Source organism: Alligator mississippiensis, chromosome 10 (genome assembly GCF_030867095.1).
Source record: "Alligator mississippiensis isolate rAllMis1 chromosome 10, rAllMis1, whole genome shotgun sequence".
Lineage (NCBI taxonomy): Eukaryota > Metazoa > Chordata > Crocodylia > Alligatoridae > Alligator > Alligator mississippiensis.
This window is the reverse complement of record NC_081833.1, coordinates 36,185,008-36,201,923: the sequence shown is the minus strand read 5'-3', so window position 1 is coordinate 36,201,923 and position 16,916 is coordinate 36,185,008. Positions and strand designations below refer to the sequence as shown.

The 16,916-nt window shown below is 47.1% G+C and overlaps 2 protein-coding genes and 1 non-coding gene across 7 annotated transcripts in view; 1 reads left to right on the top strand and 2 right to left on the bottom strand.

The window, feature by feature from the left end:
• Positions 1-7,020, bottom strand: part of SF3B3 (splicing factor 3b subunit 3) — a 51,127-nt gene extending 44,107 nt beyond the window's left edge. The window contains exons 1-6 of one of the 5 annotated variants that reach the window (XM_059713649.1): positions 6,945-7,020; positions 5,019-5,141; positions 4,274-4,600; positions 3,013-3,185; positions 2,076-2,217; positions 392-504 (exon numbers count right to left, since the gene is read on the bottom strand). In XM_059713649.1, the coding sequence (XP_059569632.1) occupies positions 392-504; positions 2,076-2,217; positions 3,013-3,185; positions 4,274-4,600; positions 5,019-5,088 (825 nt within the window). In that variant the 5' untranslated portion in view covers positions 5,089-5,141; positions 6,945-7,020. Of the gene's footprint in view, positions 1-391; positions 505-2,075; positions 2,218-3,012; positions 3,186-3,591; positions 3,857-4,273; positions 4,601-5,018; positions 5,142-5,918; positions 6,010-6,604; positions 6,624-6,668; positions 6,778-6,944 lie in introns of those variants that run through there. The other 4 variants (XM_006272774.4, XM_059713648.1, XM_019489004.2 and 1 more) reach the window with 4 other exon arrangements.
• LOC132243652 (small nucleolar RNA SNORD111) lies at positions 3,822-3,903 on the bottom strand. Its single transcript, XR_009455379.1, has one exon. It is a non-coding gene; the product is annotated as a small nucleolar RNA SNORD111 (small nucleolar RNA).
• A 26-nt stretch (positions 7,021-7,046) lies between the features above and the next one.
• Positions 7,047-16,916, top strand: part of COG4 (component of oligomeric golgi complex 4) — a 33,427-nt gene continuing 23,557 nt past the window's right edge. The window contains 6 exon segments of the mRNA XM_006272775.4: positions 7,047-7,187; positions 9,602-9,684; positions 10,865-10,979; positions 11,352-11,415; positions 11,418-11,525; positions 16,192-16,385. Coding sequence (XP_006272837.2) covers positions 7,050-7,187; positions 9,602-9,684; positions 10,865-10,979; positions 11,352-11,415; positions 11,418-11,525; positions 16,192-16,385 — 702 coding nt within the window. The 5' untranslated portion in view covers positions 7,047-7,049.

Below are 16,916 nucleotides of genomic sequence, written 5' to 3'. Positions count from 1 at the left end.
GTCACAGTGGCACGGAGCTTCCAGCAGCGGCAACAAGCTTCCCTGCCATGCAGGGACCCCTTTATTAAAATCAGAGAATTTGCTATTTTTAAACAGAGAAAACCAAGATCCCTGCTGATCAGAGTGCAAGGACTTATCTCCAGGGTAAACTTCAGAGAAGAGACATGAATCCAACTCATCACTTCAGACTATAAACCTCCAAAAACTATCCCCATACAGATTATGAGATTAGCTAGGAAGGCAGGTACCAGCTGGACAGCCTTTCAGTCACTAAGCATTTCTTCCTCAAAAGAAAGCCACCTTGACACCCTTAACTTCAACTAAACTGACAAGAACCTTTTTGTCAAAATAATGCTTATCTAAAGTAGTGTCCAAGCCCCCAAATTCTCACCCTTCTCCTGGGAATGGGACATCTGATATCAGGCTGGTCACCAAAGTTTTTGTAGGTGATGTAGTTTTCAGAACAGATCAGCACACCGCTAGGGCCATCAGAACCACCAGGAACTGTGGGAAGACATGGAAACATTAAAATGGACAAAATTTCTCAAATAAAAATAGGGCCATTGGTTGGGACACATCTATCCAAAGTTTTGTTGAAAGGACAAACAGCTAGACAATTTCCTTTTTCAGTGCATAGTCTGCTTCAGTTGATAGGAAAAAGGACATAAGCTTGTCAGAAGATGTTCAGTATCTGTACGAGGCAGAGGCAAATGGAATGAAGGGGATCATAACCACCTTATCTAATAGTTTCATTTCCCCCCCACCCCTACAAGACTAAGGATGTCACCCTTCCGCTTTACTCGGCTTTGGTGAGGCTGCAGCTGGAGTACTGCATCCAGTTCTGGGCACTATGCTTCAGGAAGGATGCAGAGAAGCTTGAGAGTCCAAAGGAGAGCCACGTGTATGGTTAGAGGTATGGAAAGCAGGCCATACAGCAAGAGGCTGAGAGCCATGGGTTTGTTCAGCCTGGAGAAGAGAAGACTCAGAGGGGACTTGGTGGTGTCCTATCAATATATAAAGGGTACATATCAGGGACAGGGAGAATGTCTGTTCACCAGGGCTCCCCAGGGGAAGACTAGGGCTAACAGTCATAAATTGCCAGAAGACCACTTTAAATTAGATGCAAGGAAAAACTTCTTTATAACTTGAGTGTCCAGGGTCTGGAATAGACTCCCCCCAGAACTGGTACAATCACCTACTCTGGATATTTTCAAAAAAACAGCTGGACACTCACTTTACTGGGATCATCTGACCCCAGCAGTTTTTCCTGCCCAAGCACAGGGGGGGTAGACCTGATGATCTTGACAGGTCCCTCCCACCCCCTAACATCAATGAATCCATTTCCACTATGGGCCGTATTTTACCACAACCATCAGCCATTATTATAAATCAATAGAAATGCACAAAACATGGACTATTCCCTGGTAGTACACTTTTCTGCAAACAAAAAGCTACAGCTGAGAAGTTAAATTTACTGGCAATTAAACCAAAGTTAAGGTCATCAAAGACACTGAAGTGAAACAACATATCATCCCTACGATTTGAGGCTGCATTTAAAATATATTTGCATTTAATTAAACCTTTGGACAATACTTTGGGTACTGTACATTGTACAATACATTAACTTCTCAAATAAATCCTGGATAACAAAATTTCAAAGTAACTTCATAGAGTCCTGTGCCTAAGACCAAACTTAAAAGATGGTAACCATTTACAGTTTTATTTTCATGTCCCCCTCCCTCCCTCAACAATAAATTGGTTTTCCAGGTTTTTAATTCATGCTCCTTTTTCTATTATAAAAACTTGTAAGTATTTCTAATCCAGTCAGAATGAAGACATTCCTGTGAGAGATCTCAAAGAAACAAAGAACTCATTTCAGTTTGCACACCCATCTCCTAAACACAATTATATTCCAAGTAACACATGAAGACTCCTAGTCCTAAATTCAAACCCAACTAAGAACATGAAAACTTCCCATATTGCCCCCCCCCAACAGATTATCTTAAACCCCCAAATGTATTTCTTATCATTCTTTTTTAGAACAAAAAGCACTTCAAGTCTGAGAAAGACAATACCTGTTATGAGGAAATTGCCATGCTCCTCCAAAGGCTCACTGTATTTCCTCACTACATGATTTAAACCCAGATCTAACTCATAAAATGTCAGCGTCTGCTGGGTGTTAGCTGCTGCTTCTCCAGTTGGGTCATTGTCTGCTTCCTGAAAAAAACCAGCATACAAATAAAGTCAATTACTTTGGATGTGTATCTGGAAGGAAAATTAATCTGAAGCTTTTGTGAAATCTGTGGAATGGGGACTTGCATCTAAACAAACAGAGCAGAAGCTAAAAAAGCCCCAAAGGACGCAAATTAAGAGAGACTGAAAACGTGCCCCGTCTACTGAAATAAATGGAAGCTGCAGGAGATCAGCACCTCAACAAAAGCCGCGTTATTAACAGACTAGAGCTAACTGGATAAGTTTATTGTTAAAAGGTAGGCACATTAGGAATATTGGTTACCTGCAAAGAACAGCAGTACAAGGCCTACAAAACAATCTCTTGGGTATGCTGAAAAAAATGCTGCCTCCTTGTCTGCTGAAGTGAGGTCAAGGATGTCATCCTTCTGGATGAGAAGGATCATAGTCTGGGACACATTTTACACCATCACAAAGTCAATGACAATCAATACAACAAAACTTTCTTTGCTTAAGATTGCTTGTTCACATTCTTCCTCTGAAAATTTAAGAAGACATGGCTCTACCTCGGCTAGTTCACAAACAATGCATTTGTATCAGAAGTGTTTTTAGTTGATCAGTAAGTAAAGAAACTGCAGGGAAATGTGATCTGAGCACCGTGAATCAAGGGTAGGGGAAGCAAGTGAGAGACAAAGGCAAAAGAAGCAGTACTAGAATGAAGTACAAAGACAAGAGTGGAAAGATGCTGTGAAAAACACACTGAAAAGGGAGGCTAGAAAGGAGGGTGAACAAGCTCAGAGGAAGCAGAAAGAGGAAAGTTACCTCATAGTCCATTTCCAGACAAGCAAACATTGGGTTTTCAAATCCTACATCAACTCCCACCACATGGTAAACCAATGTGTTGGCTTTGTGAGCCTCCAGTGGGGAAGAAATAGTGAGACGGGCAGCAGCATCTCTGTTCAAAATGTACACCAGTTTCTGTTTCTCAATGGCACCTGCAGGGAAAGGCACCAGTACATAGAATGCATCAGAGCCTATGCAAGACGAAAGACAATAGCACCAGCACTGATGCAGCAAACTTTACTGAGCTACAACATCACTTCTAGTCCTGTCCAGACATGCTTTTGTTTATGTTAAACTCCCTAACTTTTCATAATTTAAATTTTTCATACATGAATCAGTAGCTGAGGCACATGCTGACTAAATCTATGATCTTTTCAGGTCTCTCTCACCTCAGCCATAACTCAAGGCATATCTGTCCCACAGACACAGGACAAACTACTCCAGCAATAAGATCAGGTGGAGGAACCCAAATTCTTGACAAGATGCAGCCAGAGGAGGCCAACCATGGTGTGCGAGGAAAGGTACCATGTAAAACAAAGGGAGCCATTTCATACATACCCCATAAACCTATAGACATTTCTTGACTGATATGCAGTATACGCAGGGAAATACTGAGCAAGTTCTCTCTGGACCATCAACTTGGGTTGCAGTTGAACTATCTAATTAAATGAACACAAGCAGTTTCCTTTCATTCTGATATGCAATTCTTTCCATTAAAAGAAAGCAGCAAAGTTCTCTCTGTGTGTAATATCTTGCCATTTCAAAGAATCTAAATGCTTATACTTTGAGGGCCTGATCAGAAAGGCACAGAATTTTCTCCATGGTTAGTCTCAGAGAAGAGACATGAATTCTTATCATCACCTCAGGCCACTGAAGTTGGTTGCACTATGGCAAGGCTGCCTGCATCTCAACTTCCTTTTTCCAAATGTCACCCTCAAAACAGTTTTACTATTTATTGCTAAACAAGATTCTTCTCAAAATCTTATTGGCCTAATTTTAGAATTCATTTGTGCAATCATGGTTACAGGCAGGAACAATTCTAAACATCTGGATCTTTGATGGCAAAATTTGGAAATCTAGAAAACTGCCTGCAAGGCATACTTGCTGCTGCAGCTGACAAAGTATGGTGCAAAAGCTATCTTCCTTGAGGTAAGGACAACACAAGTTAATAATTTCAAGGATGTTGTTTCCACCATTCAATCCTTTAAAATGCTGCAACCAGATCCCTAGATTGACTTACTAATCATAACAGCACGACCCTTGGGATCCACAGCCAAGTATTGACCAGGAACAATTCTGCGACAGCCACTTTTGCCAAAGGTTTCCTGATGGATCTTTTCAAACACATTCTTGGAGGGTTGGTACTCTAGGATAACAATGCGCCCTGAATCACTGCCAACCACAATGTAGTCTTTGGTTCCACCTGTCAGCCTGAAGGCCATGAGGGAACGAATGACTCCAAACACTTCCACAGTCAGCAAGGTATGAACCTTCCCTGTGTTAGGATCAGGGCGGAGCAATTCCAGGATCTTCCCTCGTGAAACAACTATTTCCTGTTGCTTTGTTCCTAAGAAGCCAAAGCCATGAGAAAAATCAATAATCAACATAAGCAAGTGGAAGAATCAAGCAAGGACAAGACCAATGTTACAATACTAATACTGTTACAAACCTGATACTTTATAGGAGAGAAAGTCAAAGCCACTTAGAATCATTAATGACCAGATATTTCAGTGTTTGGCTGTCTATTCTACAGACAGGAACACTGAGGCACAAAGAGCAAAGTGACTTAACTAAAGCCACCCAAGTCAGTGAAGACAAGGCCTCGAATTACTAAAGTTCCTGGAAGTTCTCAAGACCAGATCTCTCCCTCAATTTGAACATGTCAGTCAACCCAGCTAATAGCACAAGAGCAAAACGTCAGTGAAAAACTAATGTTATATTTAAGTAACTTGTAACAAAAAGACAGTCAGGACAACAGACATTACCTGAAAAATTACCATGGATGGCATAGCTGATGCCAGTGGCTCGCTGCAAGGTTAAGTTGTAAAGAAACATGGTGGCGATAAATCTACTTCACTGCGTATGTTTCAGCTTTATTATGGAGTCCACTGCAAATAAACAAAATAGCTAGAAATCAGGAATACATCCAATTGCAAAACAGGTTGCATCTATTTAGTGCTTACTTTCACATTATTTCAATATAACAGAAAAGTGCCAGCAGCTTAATCTTGTCTGCTAAGTCTGCACGAATGTCTTACAATGCTTCTGAAAAATGTTATTTAATTCATTTGTAAATGAACAATGCATGTCAGCTTTACATATTTCCATCCCTTACAGCCATATACAAGGGTTCATGCTAAATGTTCTAATTTAACATAGAAATACATGCTTAAAGTCATTTTTTGTATAGATGCAATTTTCATTTCACTTTTATGATAGAGTCAAGGTATCAGGTTTTGCAGGCACATGAATGTGTGCAACAAGCCCATACTGCATAGGCTATGATGGTCTGCTGCTATGGTCTTCCAAACAGTGTTATAATGGTTTATCAGTCCTGGATCCCTGTTTACTTTAATTCCATTTAGCCCTACTTGTGAGGGTTTAACCCAGAAGGTTAGTGACAAAGTGAGCTCTTACTTTGCAGTAATTTATCTGAAAGAGCTGACAAGAAGGAATAATAAAGCAAGGTTTCACTTTTAGTCTCATCAACGTTAATAGCCTTGCCTGTACAAGAGGGATGAGTTGCGGATTACAACCCAGGACAGAGCCAGCAATACAGCACAACCTCCTCCTCCTCCATGAACAGGCAAACTGCTGTGCTCACTAGTAAAGTTTGCTCTTAATTAAAATGGGAGGGGGGGGAAGGGGATTACAACACTACAAACCATAGCTTGAAGTACTTCATTCTGCCTACTCTTCAGAGCCTGAAGCAGTGCAATGAAAGGTGTGGCTGGCAATTAAACAATGGAATCAGGGAAACCCTGTATGAAAGACATGCTCAGAAGCTGAGGAACAAAGAGGACAACACCAAACAAATAAAGCAGGTCCACTTCAGTCTGCAGGTCCATTGTCTGTGTCACACAATGCCCTTAATAAGATTATATGGAAAAAAAGTGGAGAAAGATTTCTAGGCTGCCCTGGACATGTTTCCCCCCCTCCCGAGCCCTCAGCCACACTTCCCCACAAGCAGTGAAACCTCCCTGCCCGAGCAGATGCTTCCCCCAGAGACTGGTACGACAGTGACAGCGGCCCCCAAAAACTGCCTACGCAACTGCGCCCCTAAAATCCTCCGTGGGATCAGAGGAGCCGGCCTCGGAACAGGTCTCTACTAAGCCGCGCACCTCCTCCCTGGGAACGCGGCGCCGGGGCACGCGGAGGCCGCGACCCGCACGCGGGGGAGGGTCCCGGAGCCGCACGAAGGGCGCAGAGGCGCGGCGGGATCAGGGCAGCCCCAGCGGAGCGCAGTTAAGGCGTCCGGGGGCCGCCAGGCCGGAGAAGGCAACCCCGCCGCCCCTTCCCGCCCAGGCCGCGCCGCAGCCTTCGCTGATGCCGGCGCAGGAGGAAACAGTACCGAAACCGAGCCCGGCCCGCGCTGCCCGGCCTGACGCGAGATGGCGGCAAGCGGCGGCTCCTACCGGGCGGATGGCAACAGATGGCGGCCGCGCGTCTCCCCTAGGCCGCGAGCCCGCAGAGCCGCTGCGCCATGAGCCCTGTGCGCGCGCTCTGCCGCCCCGCCCCCCGCCGGGGCCTTCCTCACCCGACGCGAGCGACACGGGGCTGCCCTCGGATCGCCTGACCTCACCGATGAAAGGACCCCGTGGGCATCTTCCGCCCGGCTCTGACCCCGCCGCAACCACGACGTCTCCCCCCCCCCGCTCCTGCCTGGGGACGCTCGCTCGGCCAAGCCAAACCTGAGAAGGCTGCGTGTCCCTCAGGCACCTTGGGCAGCAGCCCCAACGACCGCTCAGACCCCGCTGGGGCTTTTGATTTCTCGGAAGTGACGTCCCTGGGCAAGGATGGCTGCGGCTGCTGGCGGGGCCCTGAGGGCGCCGGGCGCGGACGGCGGCAGCTCGTGCTTGTCCATGGAGCGGATCCGGGCGCTTACCGACCTGCGGGAGCTGGAGGCCGCCTATGGCCGCCTGTGCGCAGAGGAGGTGGGGCCGGGCCGGCTGCGCCTTCTGCGCCGCCCCGTTTGGGCTTCTCCTGAAACTGGGCTGGAAGCTGGTGCCGGGCTGGGGTCGCCCCCGGCGGGCGCGGGGCAGCTCGGACGCAGCGCGCTCGGTTCCAGCCGCGAGGCGAAGCGTCCGGTCGGATCCTGCGCCCGTGCTTCGTGCGGGACAGCGAGCTGGTCCGTTCCTAGGGCCCCGGGAGGCCGCCACGCTCAGCCAGCAGCCATCTGATTTTAGCCAATTTAGCTCCAATTGTCCTGGGAGTAGAAGCGTTATCTTGGAGCTTTGCGGGCACTCTCAGTGGGACATGGACTTGTTCATGTGCAGGGTCCTGGGATACAAGACTTTGTCCCGGCAGAATTTGTTTTAAACCTTTGGTTAAAAATAGATGCCAGGTTTGGTCTGTTTGGGTTTAGCTCATCTTGTAGCAGACCCCAGACCTTACAGCCTGTGCGAAGCATCCAAATGAACCCCTTGTCTTGGGCTGGAATTAGAAGTGGCAGAGTGGAGTGATTCAGCTGTGCCACACAGCTTAGTCACCGTTCACTTCATTGGGCAAAACCCGCATTGCGTTGCTCAGCGTGAGTCTAGAGCAGCAGCAGTGCCAGGTCTTCCCCTGTCCAGACAGCTCTGAAGGGCCTGTCAGGGCTGGCTGACTAGAAGCACTTCCTGCTGCCCCAGACCCACTGAATGGGTGTGGAGCAGCAGAGAAAGCTGGGATTTCCCCAGCTCAGTTAACCTCAGGGTCTGGTTATGCAGGGAAGCACTTTTCCCTGCTGCCCCAAACCCACAGTGCAGGTCTGGGGCAGTGGGGAAAGGAGAGGCTTTCCCTGGCCAGTCAGCCCCAAGCAAGGTAAGTGCCACAAGGTAAGAGGTGCCCACCGCAATGAAGCAGCAGAGTCTGTTACTCCCTTTTGTTGTGTCACTGATTCTCTTATTAGGTGGTGCAAAAAAGGGCAAGGATGTCTATTCTGCATTTATACTGCCTTAAAAAATTTGAAGGTGATACAAATGGGAAATCAGATGGCATCTGTTTCCACTCTTGGACCAGCCAGGGTTAATTTAAATTAATTGCTGTTACTTGCCATTAAGCCTTGTATGCAAACAACTCTTGGAGTGAAGGTTTTGGAGGGAAAAAAAGCCCAACATACAGGGGAAAGAAGAGACATCAGAAAGAGACCCTCACCACATTTATGGTTTTTCAGTACAAACAAGCAAGCTGATGCCTCACTCAGTGCAAATCCAGTTTTGTCCTCCTGTGAAAACAAGACCACCTGTTTTGCTTGTGAAAACAAACGGAAGTAAAACAACTTACCAGGACTGTTCTTGTGTGTTAGAATATAGGGAGGACCACAATTCCATCCATTTCCTGGTTCAGAAAAGCATTTGGGTATAACTTGGTGAGATAACATAAAGAAAGAGTGTGGGCCAGATGTGGCCCATGGCACTATGTCATTTGGTCTCTGGGGCTCCCCACAGGTCTGGAAACTTGGTGGTAGGGGAATGCTGGTACCACTCCCCTGCAGCCACATTTTTGGAGCCACGAAGAGCCCCAGGCCCTGTGTGCTAGATCCAGTGCCTGATCCCAGCACACATAGCAGGCCAGAGGGTGTGCCAGTCCCAGGGTCTAATCCCAGTGTGGGGGGCTTGGACAGGGTGGTGCTGGGCCAACAGGACTCAATCCTGGCTCATGGGTGTGGGAGGGAACAGTGCTGGGCTCCCAGGACCCAATCCTGGTATGCAGGGGATTGTGCCAGCCCCCTGAGACTCGATCCCAGTGTGCAGGAGGTGAAAGGGGACAGCACTGGCCTCTCAGGACCCAGTCCCAGCATGTGGGGCATGAGGGTGGGGTCACTCATCTGGCCTGGGGGGCCAAAAGGTGGAGTACCCCTCTCCTCCCCTTCCCTGTGTCATAATGGCAAAGCATCTAACAAGAAAAGTTAGATGTCTCTGCTAGAGCTTCATTAGCTGGCCATAAGAGATTGGTACAGAGGTTTACAGGCTTCCTGCCCTCAACCTTGACAGACTGACTATCCTGCCTATGCAACATTCACATTTTTTTTTAACTTTGGAGCATACTATTGTACTCTGATCTTTTCTTATAGACAGTTAAGCCAGGAACATCTTCGGTATGGAGAGGCAATGTAGGAATGGATTTATTTTAACATTGCATGATAGAGGTTTCAAAACTGACCCTTGAAATTAGACTGGAGTGTAAATGTAACCAGATTAAGATGGAACACTGGGGCTTTTGACAGACTGTGTTATTAGCTGAGTTTTCAGAAGCCCTCCTTGGTGTGTACTCCTACATTGATGTTGAGGGTTTGCTTCTAAGCTAGTGACATTAGTGATTGGCCAGAAAGTGTCATAAAGTGACATAGGACCACTTTCTTTTTCAGAAAGTGGTGGAAGAAGAGCTGGAGGCCCTGTTGGAACAACAGGGTACCATAGAGAACAAGATGGTTGCTCTTCATCGCATGGGGTTAGTAAACACATCAGTCCTTCAGTGACAATACCCTGCTTTTTATTTTTCTTCAGTTGTTTTGTATTTTGGAGGGTTGCTTGGGGGGAAAAAGGCCTAGATTCAAATGCATATGTATTTTTTCCTTCTAGTTTTAAATTATTGTATGCTGTTACCCTATGTTGTTCAACAGCTGCTTCATTATACCACAAATGCTGGTGTTTTGTTTTTTTTTTCACTACTGAGTAAATCTGTTTCCCTTTAAAGAGTGCTTTGACATGAAAGATGCCATAGAATAATCTTTTCTTTGAGTCACTGTGATAAATGAAGGTAATGATACTTGCAGCTCTCCTACAATGTCAAAAAATGAGCTGTCATTCCCAGTGGGTATTGTTGGTATTAGGCTTTAGCACTAACATCTCTGAATATGAACAATGCGCCTCTTCAAATATGTTGTTTCAGGTTGTCTGTAGATTTGGATATATACAAATGAATCTATTTGCAGAGTTCAATGCATAGGTTATTTCTACAATCATAAGGCTTGGAGCTTTATATTTAATAAAAGCTTGGATTCTAGAGCACAAAATGACACTTCCTGCCCTAAAAAAGGACAAACTTATACATCTACAGCAAAAGCTGTGTTAACCGGCAGTTTATTAGCTGGAAAACTCTATTAACCGGCATCCAAGGGATGTGGCAAAAGTGAAACTGGAAGTTCCACTTCTGGGGGACTTCCCATTTCACTGCCCTGAGCTGAGTTTTCTTTGCCTCTTCTTTGGCACACGGCCCAGGGCAAAGCAGCCTGCCCGGCCCGCTCCTTCCCCCCCCCCCCCCCCCCCCCCCCCCCCCCCCCCCCGCACACTGACCCCAGGGAGTGCACCAGATGGTGCACATTTGATTAACTGGAATATTTGATTAACCCTGGCATTCCTGGGGGATGCCGGATAACAGCTTTTACTGTATTTCCTTTCACCTCTTTATTGCTAGTAAGAGAGATGTTAGGTAGATAGGCCCTTTGGTGCTGCTATCTTCCAGATAAGACTCTTGGATCTGACTTTCAACTCATGCCACTGTCATGTTCTTTGACAGGAGTTAAAAGACTGGTGCTGGCAGGCACAAGATGGGGGATTACGTATAACGCCTTGCTGCTTCAGATCTGCTTTTCTTGTGTATCACCTGTTATCTGCATGTGTGTTTCCAGCCCCAACCTGCAACTGATTGAGGGGGATGCCAGGCAGTTGGCGGGGATGATCACTTTCACCTGGAATCTGGCTGAGAATGTCAGCAGCAAAGTCCGACAGCTTGATCTTGCCAAGGTAACTAGACGGAGTGGAGCTTTGTAAAACGAGACTGCAGATTTCAGTGTGCGGAGTAGCCCCTGTGATTTCTGTAGGCTATTCTTTCCTAATAAAGGCGAGACCTATAGTCTGGTTCTATATGCTGTACCTTTTTGGGTTCCAACCTAATTTTGGGATTCTCATGATTTTTTCAAGTCATCAGCTACCTAGGGACGCCAAGTTACTCACCCAGCACCCTGCTGACCTTGAAGTCCTGTCTGGGACAAGGTGATCGTAACCCCTTACTCCATGGGTCACATTTTTCTTTCCCTTTGGCTATATTGTCTTTTCTGTATAGCTCTCTTTTCTAGTCCAGCTAGGTGAAGGAAATCTCAACTGCTATTCTTGCAGAACCGCCTCTATCAGGCCATCCAGAGAGCTGATGACATCTTGGACCTGAAGTTCTGCATGGATGGGTTCAAACAGCTCTGCGAAATGAAGATTATGAGCAAGCAGCAGCTCATATCCATCGCTACTTGTCTCTGGACAAGTCAGTCATTGAGCTCAGTCGACAGGGCAAGGAGGGTAGGTAAAATCCTTGCATTGGTATTGATGGTGTGGCTGTTTAGTCAGGTAAATTGTGGGCTCTTGCTTTTAGAGGTTATGACACACAACAGGGTTGGATAACTTGGATCCAAAGAGAGTGTTAAGAAAGGATCTTATTACTAAGTGAGTTTGGCAGCTATGTCAGGTTATGGTTTTATGTGGAAATGTCTGGGTGAATACTTTTGTGGGGAGCTAACCATCCTAGCTTTAACCCTGGAGTGAAGTAAGTTTAAAATTGGAGTGTTTTTGCTGCACTTGTGTGCATGAGCCTGTAGTGATACAATTAAAGCATAACCTTTCCTTCCACTCCTCCCCTTCTCCCCCCACTTTTGAAGTCATGACAAGTATGTGTTTTTCCATACCCTAAAGTAGTGTGATTTTTATGGTTCATCTGGAACCAAACAAAGGCTGAGTTATAAACGGAACAATATAGTGAATCACTGCTTTTATAGCACCCTGATACCTGGCTCCTGGAATAGAGGCATGATTTTACTACTCTGTTTCATCCTAACTTCCCTTTGTTGTGAATAGCCTTAGTATCTGCCAGTTCTTTCCCCAAGAACCATCAGAATAAGATGATTTTCGTCAGATGTCCCGCTTCTCCCACAGTTCTGAATATCAGCAGCAAAATATGTCAAAGTAGGGTCGGTTTTGTAACATGGATGGTTGGAGAAAGCTCTGAGCAGCAGAAATGCTGAAGCTCTCCTATGTAGTTCTTAGTAATAAAAACCTTTCAGATGTGACACTGCAAATCAGAAGGGCTCAAGACTCCACAGTATTTACGTTTTTATTTTGTTTATAAATTGAATCTAGTACAGGACAGAAATGAATGTGTTAGTCTCCTACTCATCTGGGAAAATTTCTTATTGAGCATTAAATCAATAAGGCTGTTTCTGTATAGCTGAGGTTCCAAACCCCTGGGCCATGGGCCAGTACCAGACTGTGAAGGGTTGGCTGCCAGTCCAGAAGTGACCAGCATACTGCGGACCGGCAACTATGAGTATAAAAAATGGCTGGCATATTGTGGACCAGCAGCCAACCACTTCCTGTCTGCAGTATGCTGGTTCGCGGTCCCTTCTTGTCCATGGTCTAAAAAAGTTGTGAACCACTGCTGTATAGCATCCATGCTTGAGCTCTGGTTGGCAGAGAGTATAACTTAATAATACAACTACCTCAACTTCTGTTTGCTAAATAGTGTTATTGGTGCATTGGAGGACAGGCATCTTTTTTTTCATATTTTTAGATGCATAGAGTGGTCACTGGATTGGAGCAAGTGACTTACTGAAGAGTCTGGATGAATTTAATCAGCAGTGAAACATAGTGGGTCTTTCAGTTGACAGCAGCCTTCTCGTCCTAGAGATTAGGCACACCATTGAGTTCCGTTGGAGTATCAGTGGAGTGTGCGGAATGCCCCTTCAAGGTGTATACTAGAGCATGGGCCAGTAGCTAAGAGCTGAAGGAAATAATTACATGTTTTCACAAGAGCTTGGCAACTCTTCTAAGATTTAAGACTTTTGGGTAGGGGGTTCTAATAATCTTAGTGTGATACCTTCTGAGTTGGAAGTATGTTTGTATACATAATGTATATGCCTACTCCCTTATAGCCTTTAGATTTCAGGTTCTGGGAGGCATTTGGGGATCAAAAAAATTCGTTGGGTGCCTTCCCCCTCTTAGGCTTTGACCTTCTAACTGCTGTTTTGGAACTGTACATACTTTGAGACCAGGGCAGTTGGTGTTCTCAGTCCCGGGACCTACAGGAGGCCTCAAATGCCTCTACACAAATGCTCGAAGCATGGGGAAAAAGCGGGAGGAACTTGCTCTCCTGCTAGCTAGCAAAAACCCAGACCTAGTGGGGCTCACGGAAACCTGGTGAGATTCTACCCACGACTGGGCAGTGGACGTGGAGGCATACAGGCTGTACAGGCAAGACAGAGCAGGGAAAAGAGGTGGGGGTGTAGCACTGTATGTCAAAGAGCAATACACGTCCTCAATGATTAGGATGGGATCAGAGGAGGGGCAAAACAAGGCACTGTGGGTAAGAATGCAAGGGGAGCATGGGGAAAGGGACTTGATAGTGGGTATCTACTACAGACCACCTCACCGGGGGGATGAGCTGTACCTGGAATTCTCAGGTCAGTGCACAGAGGCTGTAAAGGGATGTGGTTGTCATGGGTGACCTAAATTACCCACACATCTGCTGGGAGGAGCAGTCAGCCAGGTCCGACTGCTCACGTAGGTTCCCTAGCTGGGATACAGGGCCTCCACCTAACTAACCCAGGAGGTGCATAGTCCCACCAGGGGAAATACCTTGCTGGACTTGGTCCTTGCCACAGGCGGCAACCTGATGAGGGGTCTGCGGGTACTCGACCACCTGGGCAACAGTGATCATCACCTGCTGGAATTTACTATCCAGTGCAGGGTGGGGAAAGCAAGCAGCATGGTAGAGGTCCTCGACTTCAGGAGGGTCAACTTCTGTAAGCTAAGAAGGTTAGTAGGAGAGGCATTGGGGTCTCGGAGCTTCAATGAGATGGGAGTCCAAAACAGGTGGTTATTCCTCAAGGAGACGATCCTCTGAGCTCAAAGGGAATCAGTCCCACTATGCACCAAGGGGGGCAGAAGTACTAAGAAGCCCCCATGGCTTGGCAAAGGCATCCAGGGATGCCTGAGGGCAAAAGAGGAGGTGTACAAAGAGTGGAAGCAAGGGGCTATCACCAAGGAGGATTATACCTTCGTTGCTTGGGACTGCCAGGAGGCTGTTAGCAAGGCCAAGGCAGAGATGGAGCTAGGGCTATCACCCAGAATTAAGGATGATAAAAAGTCCTTTTTCAAATACATAGGAAGTAAGAAGAAGGCACCGGGTAACATGGAGGCTCTACAGGATAGGCTTGGCAATCTGGTGATTGTGGCAAACGAAAAAGCTGACCTCTTTAACGAATTCTTTGCCTCTGTATTTCTGAACAGGGACCGGTACATCTCCCCCCCCTAGAATTGCAGACAGATCCAGGGGAGGCACTGCTATGCCTAGGGTCAGGGATGACCTAGTTAGGGAATTTTTGGAGGGGCTAGACGTGTTTAAATTAGTAGGTCCAGATGATCTTCACCTGAGGGTGCTGAGGGAATTGGCGGGGGTCATAGTGGGACCCCTGGCACAGCACTATGAGCGCTTGTGGGGAGTGGCCAGGTACCAGAGGATTGGAAAAGGGCCAATGTGGTCCTCATTACGAGAAGGGGAAAAAGGAGGATCCCGGCAATTATAGGCCAGTCGGTCTTACCTCGGTCCTAGGGAAGACCTTTGAGAAAATTATCAAGGAGCACAACTGCAAGGGCCCAGCAGGGGAGGTAATGCTCAGGGGCAACCAACATGAGTTCACTGAGGGCAGGTCCTGCCTGACTAACCTGGTTTCTTTTTATGATCAGGTCACAAAGTCCCTGGAAGAGGGTGTCGGGGTGGATGTCGTCTTCCTGGACTTTAAGAAAGTCTTTGACATGGTTTCCCACCACATTCTCTTAAAAAAAACCTAGATGACTGTGGCATTGATGTGTACACAGTCAGATGGGTGGAAAATTAGCTAGATGGTTGCACCCAGAGAGTGGTGGTGGACGGGTCGTTTTTGACCTGGAGGGATGTGGGCAGTGGAGTCCCCCAGGGCTTGGTCCTGGGGCCTGTACTGTTCAATATCTTTATCGGGGATCTTGATATGGGTGTGGAATGCACGCTGTCCAAATTCACTGATGACACCAAGTTGTCAGGCGAGGTGGGCATGCTGGAGGGGAGGGACAGAGTCCAGCTAGATCTAGACAAATTACAGAGGTGGGTGGATGAAAATAGGATGGAATTCAATGCAGACAAGTGCAAGGTACTGCATCTAGGGAGAAGGAACCAGCAACACACATATAGGCTGGGGAGCACCCTTCTTGTCAACATGGTGACAGAAAGGGATCTTGGAGTCATTGTTGACTCCAGGCTGAACATGAGTTGCCAGTGCGAGGAAGTGGTCAGTAAAGCTAACTGCACCTTGTCATGCATCTACAGTTGCATCACAAGCAGGTCCAGGGAGGTGATCCTTCCCCTCTATGCAGCATTGGTCAGGCTGCAGTTGGAGTACTGCATCCAGTTCTGGGTGCCACACTTCAAGAGAGATGTGGCTAGCATTGAGAGGGTCCAGAGGAGGGCCACTCGCATGGTCAGGGGGCAATGGGACAGGCCCTATGAAGAGAGGCTAAAGGGCCTGAACCTATTCAGCCTCCAAAAGAGAAGGCTGAGAGGGGATCTCGTGGCCATTTACAAACTCACCAGGAGGGACCAGTGGGAATTGGGGGAGGCTCTGTTCCCCGTGGCACCACCTGGGGTTACTAGGAATAATGGCCACAAATTGTTAGAGAGAAGGTTCAGGCTGGACATCAGGAGACATTACTTTACATTTAGGGCTGCCGGGCTCTGGAATGGGCTCCCAAGTGAGGTGGGACTCTCTCCTACTTGGGGGTCTTCAAGAGAAGGCTGGACAGGTATTTGGCTGGGGTGAAATGACCTTGGTATCCTTTCCTGCCCGAGGCAGGGTGTCGGACCTGATGATCTGTTTAGGTCCCTTAAGACCCTAAGTACTATGATACTATGATTTCTGTATCTTGTCTCACTTGGGAACAGGCAGCATAATTGATGCCAACCTGAAGCTCCTGCAGGAGGCAGAGCAGCGTTTGAAGACTATTGTAACTGAGAAATTTGACCTAGCTATGAAGCAGGGAGATCTGCCACAGGTGGAGCGTTTCTTCAAGATCTTCCCTCTGCTGGGCTTACATGAGGAGGGGCTGAGCAAGTTCTCTGAGTACCTTTGCAAACAGGTAATGCGCCCTGCAGGACCAGCATGACTGGGGTGGCCTGAGAGCAAGCCCTGGCCTCCTCCCACTGACTGACACAGGGTGTTGAGAAAGGAGATCTTGGCCCCAGGGTGTTTAATTTCTGAAACAAGCCCAGTTCTGTTCAGCTTTTTTCTGCCTGTGCTACAAGGTATAGGCTTTTGGCATTTGATTACATTCCGTACTATCCAATCTCTGACTTGTCCTTCCTTCAGTTGGACACTGATCCCTTTCACAAGCACCCTGCAGCTTGTCCTCAGGCCCTGGGCAATGTGGTCTGTCTACATTTGCCTGAAATTCTGGGTTCCCAGCAGCTGAACAGAGATAGACTGTGAAACAATTTATTTTTCTACAGTGCTGCTTGGGCTATAAGAGACCTCACCTCACATATTGGGGGGTGGTGTTTGCTAGGTTGCCTGTCGCTTCGTTCACTAATGAGATGTGCAGCTGCTGGAGCTGGTCCTATAGAAGTGCATCCCATTTGTGTAGCACAGCAGGATGCACTGGGCTTTGTTT